At 37.1% G+C, this 22,936-nt stretch overlaps 1 protein-coding gene across 1 annotated transcript in view; it reads left to right on the top strand.

Annotated features, from left to right (window-relative positions):
* CFAP44 (cilia and flagella associated protein 44) overlaps window positions 1-22,936 on the top strand; it is a 127,246-nt gene that overhangs the window by 92,188 nt on the left and 12,122 nt on the right. The window contains exons 24-28 of the mRNA XM_024735411.1: window positions 3,843-4,020; window positions 6,808-7,308; window positions 13,590-13,793; window positions 14,756-14,951; window positions 22,739-22,849. Coding sequence (XP_024591179.1) covers window positions 3,843-4,020; window positions 6,808-7,308; window positions 13,590-13,793; window positions 14,756-14,951; window positions 22,739-22,849 — 1,190 coding nt within the window. The remainder of the gene's footprint in view (window positions 1-3,842; window positions 4,021-6,807; window positions 7,309-13,589; window positions 13,794-14,755; window positions 14,952-22,738; window positions 22,850-22,936) is intronic.

Consider the following 22,936-nt stretch of genomic DNA (forward strand, 5'->3'; position numbering starts at 1 on the left):
CAGTGTGGGGATTCCTCAAAAAATTAAAAATAGAACTACCATATAATCCAGCAATTCCACTCCTGGTTATATATACAAGGGAGATAAAGTCATTAGAGATATCTGTACCCCCATATTCATTGTATTCGTAATAGCCAAGACAGGAAAACAACCTAAATCTCCACTGATGGATGAATGGATTTTAAAAAGTTGTAGCACATATATACTGTACAACAGAATATTATTTAGCTATAAAAAAAGAAAGCAGTCCATTTGTGACAACACAAATGGACCTTGAGGGCATTATACTAAGTGAAACAAGTTTGACAGAGAAAGATAAATACTATGTGATCTCACTTGTATGTAGAATCTAAAAAAATCTGACCTTATTGAAACAGAACAGATTGGTGGTTGCTAGAGGCAAGGGGTGTTAGGTGGGGATGGGAGCAATGGGTAAAAGTGGTCAAAAATACAAACTTGCAGTTATAAGAAATAAGTTCTGGGAATGTAACTTACCGCATGGGACTATTAACAATACTGTTTTGTGTATTTGAGCTGAGAGAGTCAATCTTAATAATTCTCAGCATAAGGAAAAAATTGTAACAGTGTGTGGTAATAGATGTTAACTAAATTTATTGTGGTAAATGTTTTGCAGTATATACACATATCAAATCATTATGTTGTATGCCTTAAACTAATACAATATTGTACGTCAATTATATCTCAATGAAACAGAAAAATAAAATAGACTTGATATTTTCAAAAAATGTTTTGCTGGATTTGATTTGCTAGTAATTTGTTAAGGACTTTTGTATCTTATTAATGAAGAATATTGTTTTCTAGTTTTATTTTTATGCAATGTCTTCTCTGGGTTGTTATCAGGATGACAGTGGTTTCATAAAAAGAGTTGAAGTTTTTCTTTTCTGTTTTCTAAAAGACTTTGTTTAGGCTTGGTATTATTTCTTCCTTAAATATTTGATAATATTTATCAGTAAAGCCATCTGGACCTGGAGTATTCTTTGAAGGAAGGTTATAAATTATAAACTCAAACTTTAAATTATTATAGTGCTATTCAGATCTTCCATTTCTTCTTGGGTCAGTTTTGGTAATTTGTGTCTTTCAAGGAATTTGTGCATTTCATCAGATTTATTGGCATAATATAGTTCATACAATACTATTCCCTTATTATTATTTTAATTTCTGTAGTATCTGTTGTGTTGTCCTCTTTTATTTTATTTTATTTTTTTTTGCGATACGTGGGCCTCTCACTGCTGTGGCCTCTCCCATTGTGGAGCACAGGCTCCGGACGCGCAGGCTCAGCGGCCATGGCTCACGGGCCCAGCCGCTGCCATGGCATGTGGGATCTTCCTGGACCGGGGCACGAACCCATGTCCCCTGCATCGGCAGGCAGACTCTCAACCACTGCGCCACCAGGGAAGCCCTGTCCTCTTTTATTTTTGACATAGTTAATTTGTATCTTCTCTCTTTCTTGATCATTCCAGTGAGAGGTTTATCAATTTTATTAATTTTTTTAAGCAACTGGCTTTTGGTTATAGATTAAAAAATATATATTGTTTGTCTGATTTCTATGTCATTGATTTCTGTTCTATATCATTTCCTTCATTCTAGTTTAATTGGGTTTAATTAACTCCTTTCTTGTTGAGGTTTAAGTTTAAGGTGTAAACCTTGATTTTATACTTTTCTTCTAATGTAAGTATTTAAAGTAAAATTTTCCCTCTAAGCCCTGTGCTGCATTCCACTAGTTTTGATATATTTTCATTATTCTTCAGTCCAAAATATTTTCTAGTATCTCTTGTGATTTCTTCCTTGACTTGTGGTTTATTTTAAAATATGCTGTTTAGTTTCCAAATATTTTGAGGTTTAAAAAATATCTTTCTGTTTGATTTCTAATTTAATTTTTTGTGGTCATACAAAATAGTCTGTGTGATTTAAATTCTTTTAAATTTATTGGAAATTGTATAGGCCTGCATATAGTCTCTTAGTTAAAGTTCAATGTGTGCTTGAAAAAGAGTGTGTATTCTTGTATTCTTGGGTGTACTGTTCCATACGTGTCAATGAGGACAAGGTGATTGATAATATTGTCTAAATCTTCTGTTTCTCCTACTGTGAAGGCATGACTCTTTTGGGGTTTCTACTGAATGTCTTCTACATTTAACAAGGTCTCTTTAGCTGGTGGGATCATAAGTGAGTCCCAGCCATGTGTAAACTATGAGAATTAGTTGTCTTACAGCTTCCCAGTATTTGACTTTCCCCAGATGTTCTTTGTTCACCTTCATGGTGTTTCACATTACAAGTGTACAAATTAATACTTATCCAAAAACTCAAGAGAGCCCTATATAGATTTCTTTGTGTAGCTCTGATAGTCTTTACCACAAAATTCTAGCCATTCTGGCCTCTGTGAAATCTGATTTCTGGGATTCCAACCCTACTCCATAGTATGGTAATTTCCTCCATGCAGAAACTAGGAGACAGTAAGGATTACTTATTTTTTTTCACTTTTCTCAGGAATTACAGTCCTGTGCTGCTTATCATTCAATGTCTGAACATAGTTGTTTTATATATTTTTGTTCAATTCTAGTTATTTGTAGCATGAGGATAATTATGGGCTGTGTTTCTCTCACATGGCAAGAGCAGAAGTATTTTGTTTCTTCCTTTCCTTCCTTTCCTTTCTTTCCTTTCCTTTCATTAAAAATATTAATCTTTCCTTTTAGTGCTGTTATACACAAATGAACAATTGTCAGTTAATACATTAGATGGCATGTGTTTCCTTTGCTATACGCATGTTTGTTTTCCCCTAAAGGGCTGACTGAAGCTATATGCTCATGTTGACAGACAGGCTTCACTTTAAAGAATTAGGTAGGTTAGGGTCTCCCAATGAAGATCCCCTCCAGTGGGGTGCCAACCCATAACATAACTACCTTAGTATTTCCCAAGCAGAGAGGTCAGTTTCTGTAGAGATTAGTACTTCAGTTTTAGTTTATGTATAAGGTTGCTACTGCCTTGCATGTGTGTAGATGGGAAAGCTGGGAGGGCTCAACTGGTTCAGGCATTCCTTTTCAATGCTCTAATTAATTTTACCAAATAATGTCTAGCATTCCCTGCTCCATACCTGCTCCATCTTTGCTTGGAGCCTCCTAGGAACTCTATCAAGAAGACCCAATCCAATTCTCTTTATAGCCTTTTCCTGGGGGTATCTGGGACTAGAGTTTTCATTGGTCTGGTTTATCCATTAATACAATTTCATCTTCTTTCTGTCTTCTAGAAATGTATCTCTATCACTAGTTTTCTCATAGTTTTCTATCCCATTCTCAGCTTTCCTAGTGATTTACTTCCTTTGACACCCCACAGTGCCATTTCCATGGAATGTGAGAAAAGAGAGGGAGGTAAATACATATATACTCATGCTATCATTTTGAATCACATGCCTTTTTTTGAAAATGTTATGACAAACTTTATGACAATCATTTATGTTTTTTAAAAACTTTAACATTTTAGTGATTAAAAAAACCCCAACAAACCTGTATCCAAAGCGTAATTTCTATTGAGGGAATAAATAACAGTGTTGATCTAAATTACTTTGAAGTTAACCAAAGCCTAAGAATGATTCAGATTATTTCAGCACCATCTAGTTGATTAGTTTTTATTTATTACTTATTATTTTGCTTGAGTTGCTTTAAAAATAGCCATTAACATAAAAAAAATCTTGGGCTCTATAGGAAAAGGCAGCACCACAGACTCAGAATTATGCTTTTGCTTCATGATTAAATTTGACTATATGCCTAAAGTAGACAAATTAGAGTTTATTGTCACGTTTATGGCTGAGTTTTCTGTTTTTCTGATAGGTACAAGAGTAAACCTGATGATGACTATGAAGATCCCAAAGATGTTCAAGCCATCAAAGAGGCCCAGTTGTATATGGGAGACTTCAATTTGAAAACAGCCCCAGACTATAAGATACCTGAACACATGAGAGTAAATGCTGCGAAGAAGGAAGAGGAACTGGGATACCTTGACTCTATGGTATTTACCCATAGCTTCCATGACAATGAGGCACACACCCTGGATTTTTTTTTTTTTTTTTCAATTGAATTCTGCTGATGCCACCTATTTTGTTAGCTGGTCCATAAAGATATATAGTCATAGAAACTTAGACTTGGAAAAGGCCTTCATAATTATCTAGAATAATGCCCCTTTTTACAAATGAGGTAATTGAGTCCCAAAGATAAGAGATTTATTCATGACTATTTAGTTAACATGGCAGAACCAGCCTTCAAATTAATTACTTGGTTCAATACCAGTTTCATGAGTGAAGGCATTATATTTTATAAACTTTGAATCTCTGAAATTCAAACACATCCTTGTTGGCTATTGTTTTTGGCTGCTGTGGACCACCAAGACTTAGGAAAATAGACCACTGTATTTAGCCTTTGTTTGAAGGACTTCCAAACTTTTGTAGGTGACTCAATACTGAGCAATTACTATGTTCCTTTTTGATTCTCTCTGCATTTCCCCAAACTGCTTCTAATCATCCTGATTTCTCATACCTGTTTTCATCCTAAAGTTTCCTCTCCCTGTCATAGTAATTCCTTGCTTTGAATTGACAAGTGACTTTTCACACTTAGAGGCTCAGAAGGCATCTGAACTACCATTTTGAGGAGAATTTTGTATACGGCCACCTAGTATGGCTGTGCAGGTTGCCCATTTCAAGGCATCACATTGAAAAGAGTGCCAATCATACCACAGATAGAGCATGTTTGAATATTTTATAATTTTCTGACAAATGGGAGTATAAAGTGTCTTGAGGAAGGAGCGTCTTTTCTGTTTCACCAAAGATGCTGTACATGCCAGCACTACAAAGATCCTGGTATGGCGATTCATAGCCACAAGTAAATTTTCACAGCTCATACCTATAACTTTCTGATCAAATGGACATCTTGAACATTTTATTAGTGACCGTTTGGATTGTTTTTCTATCTGTTTGTCTAAGGCAATTCTTGTTTCAACTGTCATGTTTCATCCATTGTCATAGACAAATGTTCTTTTGATCACAATTTGCCAGTCATCCCACCTGAAATTTCATAGTCCAGGTAGAGGTGATGGACAGGTGTGATGTCTTGAATGGAACTGCATTGTACTGAAATCTATTTTATTAAAATGACAGCATTAAATAATGCAAAGCACACAATTCTACTGGTCAGAAGATCAGAGTTCCGTTCCAGTCTCTGCCACTTAATAGTTATATGAACTTGGATAGTCATGTAACTCTCCCTAAGCCTCAGTTGTATTGTCTGTTTAAACAAAAAAAGGTATTACTGCCAATGAACAACAGTAATACAAGACATGTCTAGTCTTCTTCATAGGGTTAAAGTAATGGTCAAAGTCAATAAACAGTCATGCTTATCATGGTTAAGTTCAAAGTCACTGAAAAGTATCAAGCATTTTAGAAGTTGTGTATTATACATTCCCCCCACCACCGCCTCCTCCCCCACCTCCCCCATCCGTGGCTAGTGTTTAGGTGTGTGGTATTTGGAAAATTAGAAAGAGAGGCTTGGTATGTAAATTGGGCTCCTAAAAGAGGTAGGCCTTACAGCCACCAGGCTGGTTTGGATTTGTTCTCCACTTAATTCTCGGTCCTCCAGGTACTTCAGAAGTGGTCCCCCACTCACCCAAGGGCTGGATTTTGAGTTTAAACCCTAATGCTTTAAAGGTTTGTTCTTAAGTATGTAAAACATCTCCTCTATTTTGTTACAGTAGATAGTAAATATACAGGTAAGTTTTGTAAGACGACTTGAAGAAATGCCTTTCGATCTTTTATTTTTCTTAACTTGTATATTTATGCAAAGTTACTCTTTTTTTTTTTTTTTGCATTATGCGGGCCTCTCACTGTTGTGGCCTCTCCCGTTGCGGAGCACAGGCTCCGCACACCAGGCTCAGCGGCCATGGCTCACGGGCCCAGCCGCTCCGTGGCATGTGGGATCTTCCCGAACCAGGGCACGAACCCGTGTCCCCTGCATCGACAGGTGGACTCTCAACCACTGAGCCACCAGGGAAGCCCCTGCAAAGTTACTCTTAACAGCCTTTGGGCTGTCTAGTTGCCTAACTGCACACCAGGAGCAGGGTTGCATGTGACTGGAGGCTCTGGTCAGGGCACTTAGGAAACACAGCCTGGGGAAAGAGCTGGCAGTGAGGGAGAAGTGGGCCTGTTTTGCACCTGTGACTGGAGGCAGGGGCATAGCTGGGCTCGGATGAGTGGAGAAGGAACCAAGGAAGAGTCCAGGAACCTCTTAGTGTGACATGGTACTGGAATTCAGGATCGTTACCTTGCCTGCACAAGGAGTAACAGAAAGAATGTGGCCAAAATACAGAATGACAACAGGCTAAAGTGGCCCGAGATGGGCAACCCTAAGTGAGTCTAAGCCAATAGGATTTGAGTTTTCATCAGGGAAGGATGGTTACTGTGTGCTCCTGACCAAAGAATGGCCTTCCCTTCCCTGGGATCTGGCTGAGTACAGGGCTCAGGAAGGACTTCCATTGAGTGGTGGAAGGAGGATGGGGGAGCTCAGCCCTAGAAGCCAGCTGGGGGACACCAGAGGTCACATCCAGACTGTCTTCCTCTTATGGAGAGGTGAAATGGGGAAAAGCCTAAAAACTAGAGAAAATAACTTAGTAGCGAACAGGAATGATCAGATAAATTTTTATCTTGAATTTTTGCTAGGCATTCCAGTCAAGGGACAAAAGCAAATTGTATTTCAAGCCGCCCTTTGTGAGCAGGTTGTCATTTTGCTTTCTTCCTGTTCTTTTTATCAGGCCTATGCAAAGAAAATGCACATGAACAAGTGCATTGTCTCTCTTCGAGACCTTAAAGCGGCTGTCATCGAGGAAATACAGTGCCTGGTGCAAGAACTGAAGAACATTCAGTCGACTCTTCACGTATCCAAGCACATCCCCATTCCCCAAATCCCTCAGATATACCCAGAAGAAGTTCCAGAAAAGAGATTTCAGTATGATGAGGAAACCCTCCTAGCTTTTAAGCGGCAGCAGATGAAAAATCAGGCTGAAACGGCCCCTCGAGTGGAAAAGGCAGCGTCTGCAGGCTCAGCTGGAAGCTTCCTCAGACTCTCTTCTGGAAAGGATGGGGATTTGACGACAAGTGATTCATTGTCTAGATCATCAAAAGCATCAGCATTCAATCTAGATATTCCAAAGTTCGTGGAATTTGAAAGAACAGATCCAACTGAAGTGGAGCTGGAGATTATGAAGAGGGATGAGATTAAACACTTGTACATGCAACAGTATTTGATCAACAGGGTAAGAAATGAGACTGCTTATTTAAAGCTGAAAGAGAGAAGAGCAGGATAATTAAAATTAAATTATAATTTAATTTAAAATAATTAAAATTATTTTTAATTTCTCTACCTTAATCTTCCCCAAACCCTGACCAGCCCACAACTCACCGATGGCTTGGCTTTCTCCCCATCCCTGGTCTTCTGAAAATCATTGTGCTCTGCTCAGAACTTTGGAGCTTTTCAACTTTTTTCTTTTTGGAAAGCTAAGAATTAAGGGCAAATCCATGTTAATTGGTATCTAACTAAAGTCATGGTAAAGGAGAAGTGATGAAGCAGCCTTCAGATGATGGATGGAGCATAACTAAAAACCTTCCGGTGAAAACGGGGCACCCTCTGCTTTTCACCCCCTGCTCTTTCTCTAATGTGTGATTTGCCCCTTTAGTGAGAGTGTTCATGGTAATGACTAGCTTCAGAATTATTCTGGAGCTGGAATGGCAAATATTTTTATTTGTAAGAAAATCAGGACCAGGCTGGGGCCAGTTGTGTGCAGGAGGTGCTCTGAATATGGAAGGAAAAGGTCCTTTCCTGGATGGAAGTTCCCTCCTGCCAGCCGTATAGAGTCCCCTTCCTCAGTGTGTCTGAAAGCAGCACCTATTACTCCCCAAACTTATTCTTCACCCATTATCCCTACTTCTTCCAGCGCTATTTTCTCACTCTTTCTGTTTCTCCACACTTACCACCCCACTTCTGAGTTTCATATCTGTGCTTTTTTCTTCGCTATTTCCTTCTACCTACAATGACTTCTTCCAAAGTTGTCATCATTCAAAACTCAGCTCACTTCCAAGCCTTCTCCAGAATCTTCTGCCCACACTACATACTCTCCTTTCTTCTAAACTCCATTTGCACTTATAATCAGCATCTTAGGTTTTGTACTTATTTTTCTTGCTGTTTTATATGTGTTAGTTTTGTCTTACAAATTTTTAATTGAAGTATAGTCGATGTACAATATTACATGTTACACATGTATAATATAGTGATCTACAATTTTTAAAGGTTATACTCCATTTGTAGTTATTATAAAATATGCTGTGTTGTACAATATATCATTGTAGCTTATTTTTTTTAACATCTTTATTGGAGTATAATTGCTTTACAATGGTGTGTTAGTTCATTGCAGCTTATTTTATACATAATAGTTTGTACCTGTTAATCCCCTACCCTTATATTGTTCCTCCCTCCTTCCCTCTTCCCACTGGTAACCACTAGTTTGTTCCCTATATCTGTGAGTCTCTTTCTTTTTGTTATATTCACTAGTTTTATTTTTTTTTAGATTCCGCATATAACTGCTATTCTATAATATTTGTCTTAACCTGGATGACTTACTTCACTACCCAAAATATCCCCCAGGTCCATCCATGTTGTTGCAAATGGCAAATTTTCATTCTTCTTTACGGCTGAGTAATATTCCATTGTATATATGTACCACATATTTTTCCATTCATCTGTTGATGGACACCTAGGTTGCTTCCATATCTTTGCAATATCTTGTAAATAACGCTGCTGTGAACATTGGGGTGCACATAGCTTTTTGAATTAGTGTTTTTGGGTTTTTTGGATATATACCCAGGAGTGGAATTGCTGGGTCATAAGGTAGTTCTATTTTCAGTTTTTTGAGAAACCTCCCTACTGTTTTCCACAGGGCTACACCAATTTACATTCCCAACAACAGTGTGTGAGTGTTCCCTTTTCTCCACATTCTTGCCAAAATTTGTTATTTGTGTGTGTGTGTGTTTTAATGATAGCCATTCTGACAGGTGTGAGGTGATTATCTCATTGTGGTTTTGATTTGCATTTCCCTAATGACTGGCTATGTTGAGCATCTTTTCATGTTCCTTTTGGCCACCTGCGTTTCTTCTTTGGAAAAATGTCTATTCAGGTCTTCTGCCCATTTTTTAATCAGACTGTTTGTTTGTTTTTTGATGTTGAATTGTATGAGCTGTTTATATATGTTGGATATTAACCCCTTGTCAGTCATATCACTTGCCAGTATTTTCTCCCATTCAGTAGATTGTCTTTTCATTTTGTTGATGGTTCCCTTTGCTGTCTGAAAACTTTTAAGTTTAATTAGGTCTCATTTGTTTATTTTTGCTTTTGTTTGCTTTAGGAGACAGATCCAAAAAAAATTGCTATGATTTATGTCAAAGAATGTTCTGCTTATGTTTTTCTCCAGGAATTTTATGGTTTCCCAGCTTTACATTTAGGTCTTTAATCCATTTTGAGTTTATTTTTGTGTATGGTGTTAGAGGATGTTCTAAGTTTATTCTTTTACATGTAGCTGTCCTATTTTCCCAGAACCACTTATTGAAGGGGCTGTCTTTTCTCCATTGTATATTTTTGCCTCCTTTGTCATAGATTAATTGACCATAGGTGCATGAGTTTATTTCTGGGCTCTCTATTCTGTTTCACTGATTGATGTGTCTGTTTTTGTGCCAGTATCATACTGTTTTGATCATTGTAGCTTTGTAGTATGGTCTTGAAGTCAAGGAGCATAATTCCTCCAGCTCCATTTTTCTTACTTGAGATTATTTTGGCTATTTGAGGTCTTTTGTGTTTTCACACAAAAATGTTTTTGTTCTAGTTCTGTGAAAAATGCTATTGGTATTTTGATAGGGATTGCATTGAATCTATAGATTGCCTTGGGTAGTATGGTAATTTTAACAATATTGATTCTTCCAATCCAAGAACACAGTATATCTTGCCATCTGTTTGTGTGATCTTCAATTTCTTTTATCAGTTTCTTATAGTTTTCCAAGTATAGGTCTTTTACCTCCCTAGGTAGATTTATTTCTAGGTATTTTATTCTTTTTGATGTGATGATAAATGGGATTGTTTCCTTAATTTCTCTTTCTGCTAGTTCCTTGTTAGTGTATAGAAATGAAACAGATTTCTGTATATTAATTTTGTATCCTGCAACTTTACTAAATTCATGGATGAGCTCTAGTAGTTTTCTGGTGGTGTCTTTAGGATTTTCTATGCATAGTATCATGTCATCTGCAAACAAGGACAGTTTTGCTTCTTCTTTTCCAATTTGGATTCCTTTTATTTCTTTTTCTTGTCTGATTGCTGTGGGTAGGACTTCCAATACTATGTTGAATAAAAGTGGCAAGAGTGGGCATCCTTGTCCTCTTCCTGATCTTAGAGGAAATGCTTTTAGCTTTTCACCTTTAACACATTTTTGACCAGAGGCATATTATGGCCACAGGCATTAGTTTCTGCAAAGATCCCCCAGTCAATAATGTGTTAGCTATGGGTTTGTCATATATGGCCTTTATTATGTTGAGGTATGTTCCCTCTATGCTCACTTTCTGGAGAGTTTTTATCGTAAATGGATGTTGAATTTTGTCAAAAGTTTTTCTGCATCTATTGAGATAATCATCTGTTTTTTATTTTTCAATTTGTTAATGTGGTGTATCACATTGATTTGTGGATATTGAATTATCCTTGCATCCTTGGAATAAATCCCACTTGATCATACTGTATGATTATTTAATGTATTGCTGGAATCAGTTTGCTAATATTTTGTTAAGGACTTTTGCATGTATGTTCATCAGTGACATTGGCCTGTAATGTTCTTTTTTGTGTGATATCTTTGCCTGGTTTTGGTATGAGGGTGATACTGGACTCACAGAATGAGTTTGGAAGTGTTCCTTCCTCTGCAATGTTTTTGGAATAGTTTTAGAAGGATAGCTGTTAACACTTCTCTAAATGTTTGGTAGAATTCATCTGTGAAGCTCTCTGGTCCTGGACTTTCGTTTGTTGGGAGTTTTTAAAAACACTGATTCAATTTCAGTACTGGTAATTGGTCTGTTCAATTTTCTATTTCTTCCTGGTTTCGTTTTGGGAGATTGTACATTTCTAAGAATTTGTCCATTTCTTCTAGGTTGTCCATTTTGTTGTTATATAGCTGTTAGTAGTAGTCTCCTATGACCTTTTGTATTTCTGTGGTGTCAGTTTTAACTTCCCTTTTTCATTTCTGATTTTATTCGTTTGGGCCCTCTGCCTTTTTTTCTTGGTGAGTTTGGATAAAGGTTTATCAATTTTGTTTGTCTTTTCAAAGAACCAGCTTTAGTTTCATTGATTTTTTTCTATTTTTTTTTTAGTCTCTGTTTCATTAGATACAATTCTAGGATTCCCCTGAAGTGTCTAGGACAATGCAAGACATATAGTAGATATTCAGTAAAAAGTTTTAATTGATTTAATTTTAACTATTAATTTAACAAATATTTATTGGACATTCTATGTGCAGAAACAGTGCTAGCTAGGTAGTAGGGATGAAACAATTGTCAAGTCATACACATTCTCTATCCTATACAGCTTACAAGCTATGAGGGATAGTGAGAATAAAACAAGCATAACCCTTACAACCTTGGACACCTATGTGGTATAGTTGCAGAATGGTGTTGCACTGAAGAAAACATAGTGCTTCCTCCAAAGAAAGTTAAAAATAATTCAAATTTGTTGAACAAGCATTAAAGTGGAACCCACTTAGTCTACAGGCATACATTAAAAGTTTAATTTTTCTTCTCCTTGGTTTGTTGGGTTTTTTTGTTTTTGCTTTTTAGCTCTCTGAAATTCTCCAGCAGTTTCACAGACCCAAACCCACAGATATCTTCCTCTTTCTCAGCCCCAGGCTGAGCCCTCACTCCTTATAGGCATTTGATAGTCGAGGCTCCCCATTCAAGTACAGCCTAATGAAAAACATGGAATGGTTTGTCTTTTTCCTGGTGTACTAGTTTCATTGGGAGAATCAGCTCTTTGGGCTCTCTGTTGATCTCTTCATCTCCTTTGTGATGGGGCAAGGGAGACGCTGTGTCAAAATCAAAGTAAAATTGAGGATTTAAAATCATTTGAAATTGCAGTGGAATAAAGTCTAGACCAGGACATGAGATATTTGGGTTCTTTTTTTATTTTTTTATTATTTTTTTTTATTTTAATTTTTGTCTGTGTTGGGTCTTCGTTTCTGTGCGAGGGCTTTCTCTAGTTGCAGCAAGCGGGGGCCACTCTTCATCGTGGTATGCGGGCCTCTCACTATCGCGGCCTCTCTTGTTGAGGAGCACAGGCTCCAGAAGCGTAGGCTCAGTAGTTGTGGCTCACGGGCCTAGCTGCTCCACGGCATGTGGGATCTTCCCAGACCAGGGCTTGAACCCGTGTCCCCTGCGTTGGCAGGCAGATTCTCAACCACTGCGTCACCAGGGAAGCCCGATATTTGGGTTCTTATCCAAGCTCTGTAACAAATTTGATCTCAGGGAAGTCACTTTTAGTCTCAATTTCTTCATCTGTAAATAAACCAAGAAGATTGTACAGGTTTCTTGTGGCTCCGCAATTATATTTATCAGTTTAAAAATATTTACTGTTCTGTAGATTTGAAACTTTTCAAAATAAGAAGGTGAGGAAAATATTATTTTAGTGCTTACTGTGTGAAGGGCAGTGTAGAGATACCATGGGGATAGAGTGGAGACAGACACAATACTACCCAGAAAGAGCTCACAGTCTCTGATTTAAACCAGCAAGAAGGACATTCTTTTTTTCTTTTGTGGTACACAGGCCTCTCACTGTTGTGGCCTCTCCCTTTGCGGAGCACAGGCTCCGGATGCACAGGCTCAGCGGCCATGGCTCATGGCCCCAGCCGCTCCGCAGCATGTGGGATCTTCCCAGACCGGGGCATGAACCCGTGTCCCCTGCATCGGCAGGCGGACTCCCAACCACTGCGCCACCAGGGAAGCTCCAAGAAGGACATTCTTTTTTTTTGCGGTACGCGGGCCTCTCACTACTGCAGCCTCTCCAATTGCGGAGCACAGGCTCTGGACGCGCAGGCCCAGCAGCCATGGCTCACGGGCCCAGCCGCTCCGCGGCATGTGGGATCCCCCCAGACCAGGGCACGAACCCATGTCCCCTGCATCGGCAAGCAGACTCTCAACCACTGCGCCACCAGGGGAGCCCTAAGGACATTCTTGATCAATGGTTTAATCAATGGTGAAGAAACAGTTCGAAGGACTGCAGTTACAGAATACCTACCACTTAATAAACCAGTTCATCAATGGTATTCAATGTACATAAATTAAATTATGAGACTGTATACACACCCATGTGCCCCACCCACCCACCGTTGTAATTCTCCATCCATAATAAGGGCATAATAAGAAAATACTTTTACCCAAACAAATCAGTATTGTTGGATAGTTTTTAAAATGCATGTACCTGTTTTAAACTTCTAACATACCCTCAAATCTTTTTCCACCTCAGATCAAAGAACTGATTGTCACTTTTGATGCAGAACTCCGTCTCCTGAGACATCAGAAACTGAAACTAGATACTCAGATGAAATTATCTGACCTGCACCATGTCACATTATTTCAAGAAATGCTTCTCCTGAAGAATTTTGAGAAACAGGAGAACATACTTCAAGAGCGTGTTAATTCATTAGACAAAGAGGAACAGGACATGCAAGTATGAATGGGCAGAAGAGTGCTAGCTGGCTACAGCCTTAGTTATGGAGGGGACTTGATTCTTCTTTTCTTTCTTCTTCTCAACTTAATTTCCCCCCTTGTTCTAGTCCACATCTCTTTTTTGTCTTCTCTTCCTCCTCCTTTTCCCCATTATTCCTGTTTGCTCTCTGTTTTTGGTAACCGTGCTCAGGGAGAAGTGAATCATACTTTTTAATGAATTTGATCTGATATTTTGTAAGGTAGGAGAATAAATTTTTCAAAAGTGACCCTTATGTTTAGTTTACCTAATTAAAAGTCTGTTTTTGTTGTCAGTAGCTATCATGTGAAGTTGAGTTTTGATTATATATTATCCTTATGAATGAACATACTTGGAAAAGAAGTTGGTAAATTTCTTAAATATCATAGCTAGTTTTAGAGTAATAAATAATTGAATAGCACAGGAAATTAAGTTTATTTGTTACATATATGTTAAATTTAAAAAGATTAATTAGACCATCTATCTTTGTCTTAAAAGAAGAAGGATTGTATTATATAATACATACTCAGTAGTGATGTCAGTTTTTAGGTATATCAGTTTCACTAAGAGCAGATGTGCCTTTTTGTTTTAGTTATCTTGTATTGATATGAAAAAAAACTTTTTTGAGACCACACATGGAAGAATACTAGCTGATATCCACATATCAGTAAAAATTTCAATTTACCTAATTTAATTTCTTGAGGAAGTTAGACGTCAAAGAATCGATCTTATCTGATTCTGAACTTAACTGATTTTTACAAAAGAATTATAAAATTTTAATCAAATAAATGAATGACTCTGCATTCAGAAACATCAGAAATGTAAACTTCTATTAAGAAGCTTCAAAAATGTTTGTAGGCTGTAACCTTACATTGTAATGTACACTGTTCTCTGAACCTGGTTTATCAGAAATATTTGTCATTTGTTCGTATTTTTTGTTCGTTTAGTGGAAAATAAATGAAACTCTTAAAGAGATGGAAGAGAAAAAGAATGAAGTCGCCAAGGTCCAGGACCAAGAAAAGGCACTCTATGCTGGTTTCCAAGCAGCCCTTGGAGAAAACAATAAATTTGCTAACTTTCTCATGAAGGTACTAAAGAAGAGGATTAAGCGGGTGAAGAAAAAGAAGGTTGAAGGAGATGCTGGTTTGTATTTCTTTTTACGTATGATCCTATTTTTTTCTCATTAGCAAGAAATAGAGAAATAACTAAGGGAAATAGTACACCCTTTTATTTCACTACAACATAGACAATGTAGAGGCACTATGGGGTTACAGAAGAGAGGATATAAACCTTTAGGTCTCTAACCATCTGGATTGTGTGTGTGTGTGTGTCTGTGTGTATCTGGTATAAGATATCATAGGATAGTTTCATTTAACAAGCACATCTTTTCATATGTTTATTTGCCACCTGTATATCTTTGTTAAAATGTCTCTTCATGTCTTTTGCCCATGTTTGAATAGGATTGTTTGCTTTGGTACTGTTGAGTTTTGAGAGTTCTTTACATATTACACCTACTAGTCCTTTGTCAGATATGTGGTTTGCAAATATTTTCTCCTGGTCTATAGCTTGTCTTTTCATTCCCTTAACAGAGTTTGCAGAGCAATAGTTTTGAATTTTGTCAGTGTCCAATTTGTAAATTTTTCCCTTAAAATTATTTTTCTTGGGCTTCCCTGGTGGCGCAGTGGTTGGGAGTCCGCCTGCTGATGCAGGGGACACAGGTTCATGCCCTGGTCCGGGAAGATCCCACATGCCACGGAGCCACTGGGCCGGTGAGCCGTGGCCGCTGAGCCTGCGCGTCCAGAGCCTGTGCTCCGCAATGGGAGAGGCAATCTCCATCTTGCCCCCATCCCCCTCCCTCTTGGCAACTACAAGTTCTCTATGTCCGTGAGTCTGTTTCTGTTTCGTAGGTAGGTTCATTTGTGTCATATTTTAGATTCCACATGTAAGTGATAGCATATGGTATTTGTCTTTCTGAGTTCACTTAGTATGATCATCTCTAGTTGCATCCATTTTGCTGCAGATGGCATTATTTCATTCTTTTTTTATGGCTGAGTAGTATTCCATTGTATATATGTACCACATCTCCTTATTCCATTCATCTGTTGATGGACACTTAGGTTGTTTCCATGTCTTGACTATTGTGAATAGTGCTACTATGAACATAGGGGTGCATGTATCTTTCTGGATTAGAGTTTTGTCTGAATATATGCCCAGGAGTGGGATTGCCGGATCATATGGTAATTCTATTTTTAGTTTTCTGAGGAACCTTCATACTATTCTCGTAGTGGCTGTACCAACTTACATTCTCACCAAGAGTGTAAGAGAGTTCCTTTTTCTCCACACCCTCTCCAGCATTTGTTATTTATATAGTTTTAATGATGGCCATTCTGACTGGTATGAAGTGATACCTCATTGTAGTTTTGATTTGCATTTCTCTAATAATTAGTGATGTTGACCGTCTTTTTGTGTGCCTATTGGCCGTTTGTATTTCTTCTTTGGAGAAATGTCTATTTAGGTCTTCTGCCCATTTTTTGATTGGGTTATTTTTTGTTGTTGAGTTGTATGAGCTGTTTGTATATCTTGAGTTTTTCCCTTTTTGGATCTTGTTATGGTGTCAAGTCTGAGAACTCTTTGCCTAGCCCTAGGTCCTAAAGATTTTCTCCTATTTTTTTCTAAAAGTTTTATCATTTTACATTTTACATTTAAGTCCGTGATCCATTTGGAGTTAATTTTTGTATAAGATGTGAGACTTTGGTCAAGGTTTTTTTTTCTCCTAGGAACCTCCAATTGTTCTAGCACCATTTGTTGAAAAGGCTGTCTCTCTTCCATTGAATTGCTTTTGATCTTTGTCAAAAATCATTTGGGCCTATTTGTGTGGCTCTATATCCAGGTTTTCTATTCTCTTCTATTGATTTATGTGTCTATCTCTCCACCAATACTGTAGTCTTGATTATAGTAGCTATTGAGTTCTGAAATCAGGTAGACTAATTTCTCCCAGTTTATTCTTCTTTTTCAAAATTGTTTTAGCTATTCCAACTCCTATATATTTCCATATTTTAGAATTTTTTTTCTCAACCTACAAAAAATCTTGTTGGAATTTTGATAGCAATTGTGTTAAACTTCTATATCAATCTGGGGAGAATTTGCATCTTTACTGTGTTGAGTCTTCCAATGCATGAACATAGTATGTATTTATGTAAAGCTTTGATTTGTCATCAGCATTGTGTTTTCAACATACAATTCAAGTTCATGTTTTGTTAGATTTACACCAAAGTATTTCCCTTTTTTTTGAGTAATTTTAAAAGGTATATTGCTTTTAATCTTGGTGTCCACATATTCATACTAGTATATAGAAATATAATTGCTTTTTAGATGTTTATCTTATATCTTATAAGCTTGCTTATTAGTTTTAGGGGTTTTTGATTGATTCCTTGGGAATTTCTATCTGTAAAAAGGGCCAGTTTTATTTATTTCTGGTCGGTATGCCAATTACCTTTTATTGCCTTATTGCACTGGTTAGAACATCCAGTACTATCTTGAAATAGAGTGCTCAGAGCTGATATCCTTGCCTTAGTCCAATTTTAGGGGGAAAGCATTCAATCTTTCACCATTAAGTACCTGTACCATTAAGAAACACCTGTGTTTCATAGTCTTTATCAAGTTCAGGAAGTTCCCCTCTCTTCCTATTTTTCATGAATTTTTATCATGAATGGGTGTTGAATTTTATCAGATGCTTTACTGCATTGACAATTATGTGATTTTTTTTTCTTTAGCCCGTTAAGATGGTAGATTATATTGGCTGATTACTGATTACCAGATCAGACTAGCATTTCTGAAATAAATCTCCCTTGGTGTGATGTAAAATTCTTTTTATATATTGCTGAATTCTACTTGCTAATATTTTGTTAAGAAATTTTATGTCTATATTAATGAGGATCATTGTACTGTTTTTGTACTATATTTATCTGGTTTTAGTATCAGGAGAATAATAGCTTCAGAATGTGAATTGGGAAGTCTTCTCTCCTTTTTGATTTTTCTGGAAGATATTGTAAAGAATTTATGGCAATTCTTTATAAATGTTTGGTAAAGTTCTCCAGTGAAACTATTTGGGCCAATGGATTTCTTCAAGTTAGTTTTAAAATTAGAATTTCAATGTTCTTAATAGTTACAGAGCTATTCAAATTATCTATTTTATATTGGGTGAGTTGTGGTAATTTGTATTTTTTGTGGAATTGGTCTGTTTCACCTAAGTTAGCAAATTTATGTGCATAGAGATGTTCATTGTATTTCCTTGTTATCCTTTTAATATCTGCAGCGTCTGTAGTAATATCACCTGTTGCATTCTCAATATTGGTAAGTTGTTTCTTATCTTCCTATTTTTTTTCAGTCTTGCTAGAGGTTTGTCGATTCAATTGATCTTTTTGAGAACAAATCAGCTCTTTGTATAAGTGATTTTCTCTATTATTTTTCTGCTTTCAATTTTATTGCTTTCTGTTATTATCTTTACTATTAGCTCCCTTCAGCTTGCTTTGGGTTTATTTTGTACTCCTGTTTTTAAGTTTTGAGGTGGGAGCTTAAATCATTGACTTGAGAATTTTTCCTCTTTTCTAGTTTAGTACTATAATTTCTTTCTCAGCACTGCTTTAGCTGTATTCCACAAATTTTCAAGTGCATTTTCATTTCCATTCAGGTCAATGTAGTTTTAAAATTTACATTGTGACTTCTGGGTCCCATCGATTATATACAAGTGTGTTGTGTAGGTCCAAGTGTTTTGAGATTTTCCTGTTATCTTTCTGTTATTGAGTTCTAGTTTGATTCCATTGTGGTCAGAGAACACACTTTGTATCATTTCAGTTCTTTTATATTTGTTGAGATTTGTTTTATGGTCTGACATACGGTCAATCTTGGTGTATGTTCTGTGGGCACTTGCAAAGAATGTATATTGTGCTGTTTTGTGTGAAGTGTTTTATTACCGTTAGTTAGATTCTACTGATTGATGATACTGTTCAGGTCTTCTGTATCCTTGCTGATTTTCTGTATAGTTTTTGCATCAAATGTTGACAGAGGGGGTGTTGAAGTCTCCCAATATAATCATGGATTTGTCTATTTCTCCTTTCATTTTTGTCAGTTTTTGCTTCACATATTTTGCAGCTCTGCTGTTTTATGAATACACATTTAATATTGCTATGTCTTCTTGATGGATTGACACTTTTATCATTATATAAGGTCTTTTTCTGTCTTGGGTAATTTTCTTTGCTCTGAAGTCTATTTATCTTATATTAGTATAGTCAGTCCTGCTTTGCTTTGATTAATAGTTGCATAATATGCCTTTCCCCTCCTTTTAATTTCAACTTGACTATATAGTTATATTAGAAATGAATTTCTGATAGACAGCATATGGTCAAATAATGTTTTTCATCCACTCTGTCTTCTAATTGGTATATTGAACCACTTACATTTGATATATTAGGGCTTAAGTCTGCCATTTTATTTTTTATTTGCTCTTATTCTCCGTTTTCTGTGTTTGTTCTTTTTCCTACCTTCCTGTGGGTTACTTGAACATTTTCTTTAGAATTCCATTTTAATTTTCTCTAGAACTTTTTAATGTATCTCTTTGTATACTTTTTTTAGTGGTTGCTCTATATATTATTGATACATTATATATACATAATTTATCCCAGTCCACCAGTGTCATAATTTTACCAGTTTAAGTCAAGTATAGAATCCTCATCTACCTTTACATCTCTTTATCTTCCCTATTTATAATATGCTTGTCTTAAATATTTCCTCTACATACATCTAGAACCATATCAGACAATGTTATAATTTTTGCTTCAATTATCAAACATAATTTAAACACTTGGAGGAGGAAAGCCTATTGTATTTATCCATGTTTCTGCTCCAAGTTTCCTGTTTTAAAAAATAATTTTCCTTCTGTGTAAAGAATTTCTTTTATCCATTCTTTTAGGGCAGGTATACTAGCGGCAATTTTTAAAATTTTCCTATAATCTGAGTATGTCTTGATTTCTCCTCTTTTTCTGAAAGACATTTTCACTGGGTATAGGATTGTAGGTTGGCATTTCTTTTCTTTCAGCATTTGAAAAATATTGTGCCAATTCCTTCTGGTCTCCATAGTTTCTGATGAGAAACCCTCTGATATTCAAATTGCTTATCCCCTTTTCTCTGTTTGCCTTCAAGATTTTTTTCTCTTTAGTTTTCAGAAGTTTGACTGTGATGAGTCTTAGTGTAGATTTTTTTTTGGATTTATCCTCTTTGGAATTCATTCAACTTATCCATAGGTTTATGTCCTTTGCCAAATTTGAGAAGTTTTCAGCCATTATTTCTTCAAGTCCTTTTAAAGACCCCCTCTTTTCCTCACTCCTTCATGTGACTCTAATGGCATGAATGTTAGACCTTTCATTATGGTCCCATAGGCCCCTGAGGCTCTGGGGTTTGGATTCTGTTTGTTTTTCCAGTTTGTTTTCTCTCTGTTGTTCAAACTGGCTACTTTCTACTGTTCTTTCTTCAAGTTCACTGATTCATTTCTCTGTCCCCTCCATTCTGCTGTTGAACTCATCCATTAGTTTCTATTCTAATTATTGTATTTTTCAGTTCTAAAATTTCCATTTAGTTCTTCTTTATATAAATAAATAGGCTGAGACTATTTCTTTGAGGCATTGCATTTTTTCATTTGCTTCAAGTGTGTTCATAATTGCTCATTGAAGCATTTTTATCTTGCCTGTTTACTTTGTCAGATAATTCTAACATTTCTGCATCTTAGTGTTAACGTTTATTGGTTGTCTTTTCTCATTCAGTTGGAGATATTCTTGGTTCTTGGTATGATGCATGACTTCCAGTTGAGAGCTGGAGATGTTCATATTATGTATGAGATTCTGTATCTTATTTAAATCTTCTGGTTTACTTGGCTTTCTCTAACACTGTTCTTCCAGAGGAAGGAGTGGGTGCATCCTCCTTACTGCCAAGTGGAGGTACTCAGCCCTTTTTTTTCACCCAAGGGAAGGGAGATCTCCTTACTATTGTTGTGTGCAGATGGGAGTCCCAGCTCCCCACAGAATCTCTACGGACAGCATGGTGAGGTCATTTGGCTAGAGAGAGCAGGTTCTGGTTGGGCCTTTCTTTATCTGCACCTGTTGGTGTTTCAGGTTTCTTAGTCTTCTCCACCTCTGAGATACAGGGCAAAAAAAAAAGGCCCAAGGAACTCACCACAGTGTTGTTCCTCAGGGTTTGAAGTGCATTAGTAGGTCTGCCGCCTTCTTCCCACTTCTCAGAGTCTTCTTGTGTTTGTTTTACATATAATGTCCAGGGGTTTGGGCTGTATTTAGTGGGAGGAATAGGAGAAGTAGATCTGCTTCCTTTTCTTGAAAACAGAAATCTATGTAAGAATCTTAAAGCCTAATTTTAAACTTTGCTGATTTATTCCATAAGGTGGTACAGATCACTTGTAGTCATTTTAATTAAATTAAATTTATTTATTTATTTTTGGCTGTGTTGGGTCTTTGTTGCTGGGTGCAGGTTTTCTCTAGTTGTGGTGAGTGGGGGCTACTCTTTGTTGTGGTGTGTGGGTTTCTAATTGCGGTGGCTTCTCTTGTTGCGGAGCACGGGCTCTAGGCATGCGGGCTTCAGTAGTTGTGGCTCGCGGGCTCTACGGTGCAGTCTCAGTAGTTGTGGCGCACAGGCTTAGTTGCTCCGCGGCACGTGGGACCATCCTGGACCAGGGCTCGAACCCATATCCCATGCATTGGCAGGCGGATTCTTAACCACTGTGCCACCAGGAAAGCTCTGAGACATTTTAATTTAACAAATCTTTTAGTGAGTATAAGGTCCACTTCTTATCTCTATTTTTTGATGTTCCATATAATAGAAATTGCCAGTAGTTCACACATGGGCTCAAGGTGTTTTAAAAGAAAATGGGGTTAGAGTTGAGTTGGGGAGGTCTACAATTCCTTATCCAAAACTCTTAGGAGCAGATGTATTTTAGTATTCAAAAAATTTTATAAAATGTATTAAATATGACATTGTTAAAGGAAAAAATCATTCATGACACTTGTTAAGAATAAGGCAGACTTTATTCAGGGGGATCACTATAATGGAATTTTGTAGTAGGGGAGAGATCAGCTCAACTCTGAATACAACAAGGCAAGTGGAGATTTATAGCCAAGGAGCATGGTCAGGGTTAGTTGATAGAAAATTACTAAGAGGTAGGGTAATTCTTTGCTAAACTGACCTAACAGGGTTTCTGTTGAAGGCAGGCCAGAGTGATAAGATATTGAGGGTAGGGAATGAGGAATTTGACCAGCTATCAAGGGTGGGGAATTACTCAGCAGGACTCTTGCTAAAACTGAACTAAATGGGCCCAGGACAGAGCCCATTTAGTTCAAGGTCAAGGACTAGTCAGAGGACTCAGAGGAGTCTGACTCAAGTTTGGTTAAAGGCGAGAGTCTTTGTCCACTAACACCCCCAGTAGGGTTTGGTGCAGAATCTCTAAATCAAACATCGTAATACTTCTGCAGCAAGACATGAATATTCACACTAAGTAGGTTAAGTGAAGATTATAAACGGTATTACTTCGGTTCAGAGAAGTTATGAAAAATCTTCTCTGTTTTCAGAGCACTGTGATTTAGGAATTGTGGACTGTATAACCAAGCGTGTGTTAGGTGGGTCACAGCATGGCAGCTTGATCTCAACCCTCTGTGACTCAATGCATGGAAATTAATCACACAGCCTTCTGCAGGCATTTGAGTTTGTGGTCTCTGTATCCGTAACCATTTTAAATTCTTCTAAAACTACTGAATAATTTCCTTATTTACCTGTTGTTTCCCTAGTAACTAACTCATTGAGAAATGATTTATTTTTAAAGTCTTAACACAGGAACTTCTCTGCCTATTAACAGTGTTTCCCTCTCTCCTTAGATGAAGATGAAGAAAGTGATGAATCAAGTGAAGAAGAATCCAGCTTGGAGAGTGATGAGGATGAGTCTGGATCTGAAGATGAGGTTTTTGATGATTCTATCTGCCCAACAAGTAAGTGGGATAAAACCATGCATTCTCTGTTACGTGTGACTATGGATTGATAATACCAAAAATTCCCTTTTTTTGGTTTCTCGATTG

This window comes from Neophocaena asiaeorientalis, unplaced genomic scaffold, assembly GCF_003031525.2.
Source record: "Neophocaena asiaeorientalis asiaeorientalis breed wild unplaced genomic scaffold, Neophocaena_asiaeorientalis_V1.1 scaffold136, whole genome shotgun sequence".
Taxonomy (NCBI): Eukaryota; Metazoa; Chordata; class Mammalia; order Artiodactyla; family Phocoenidae; genus Neophocaena; species Neophocaena asiaeorientalis.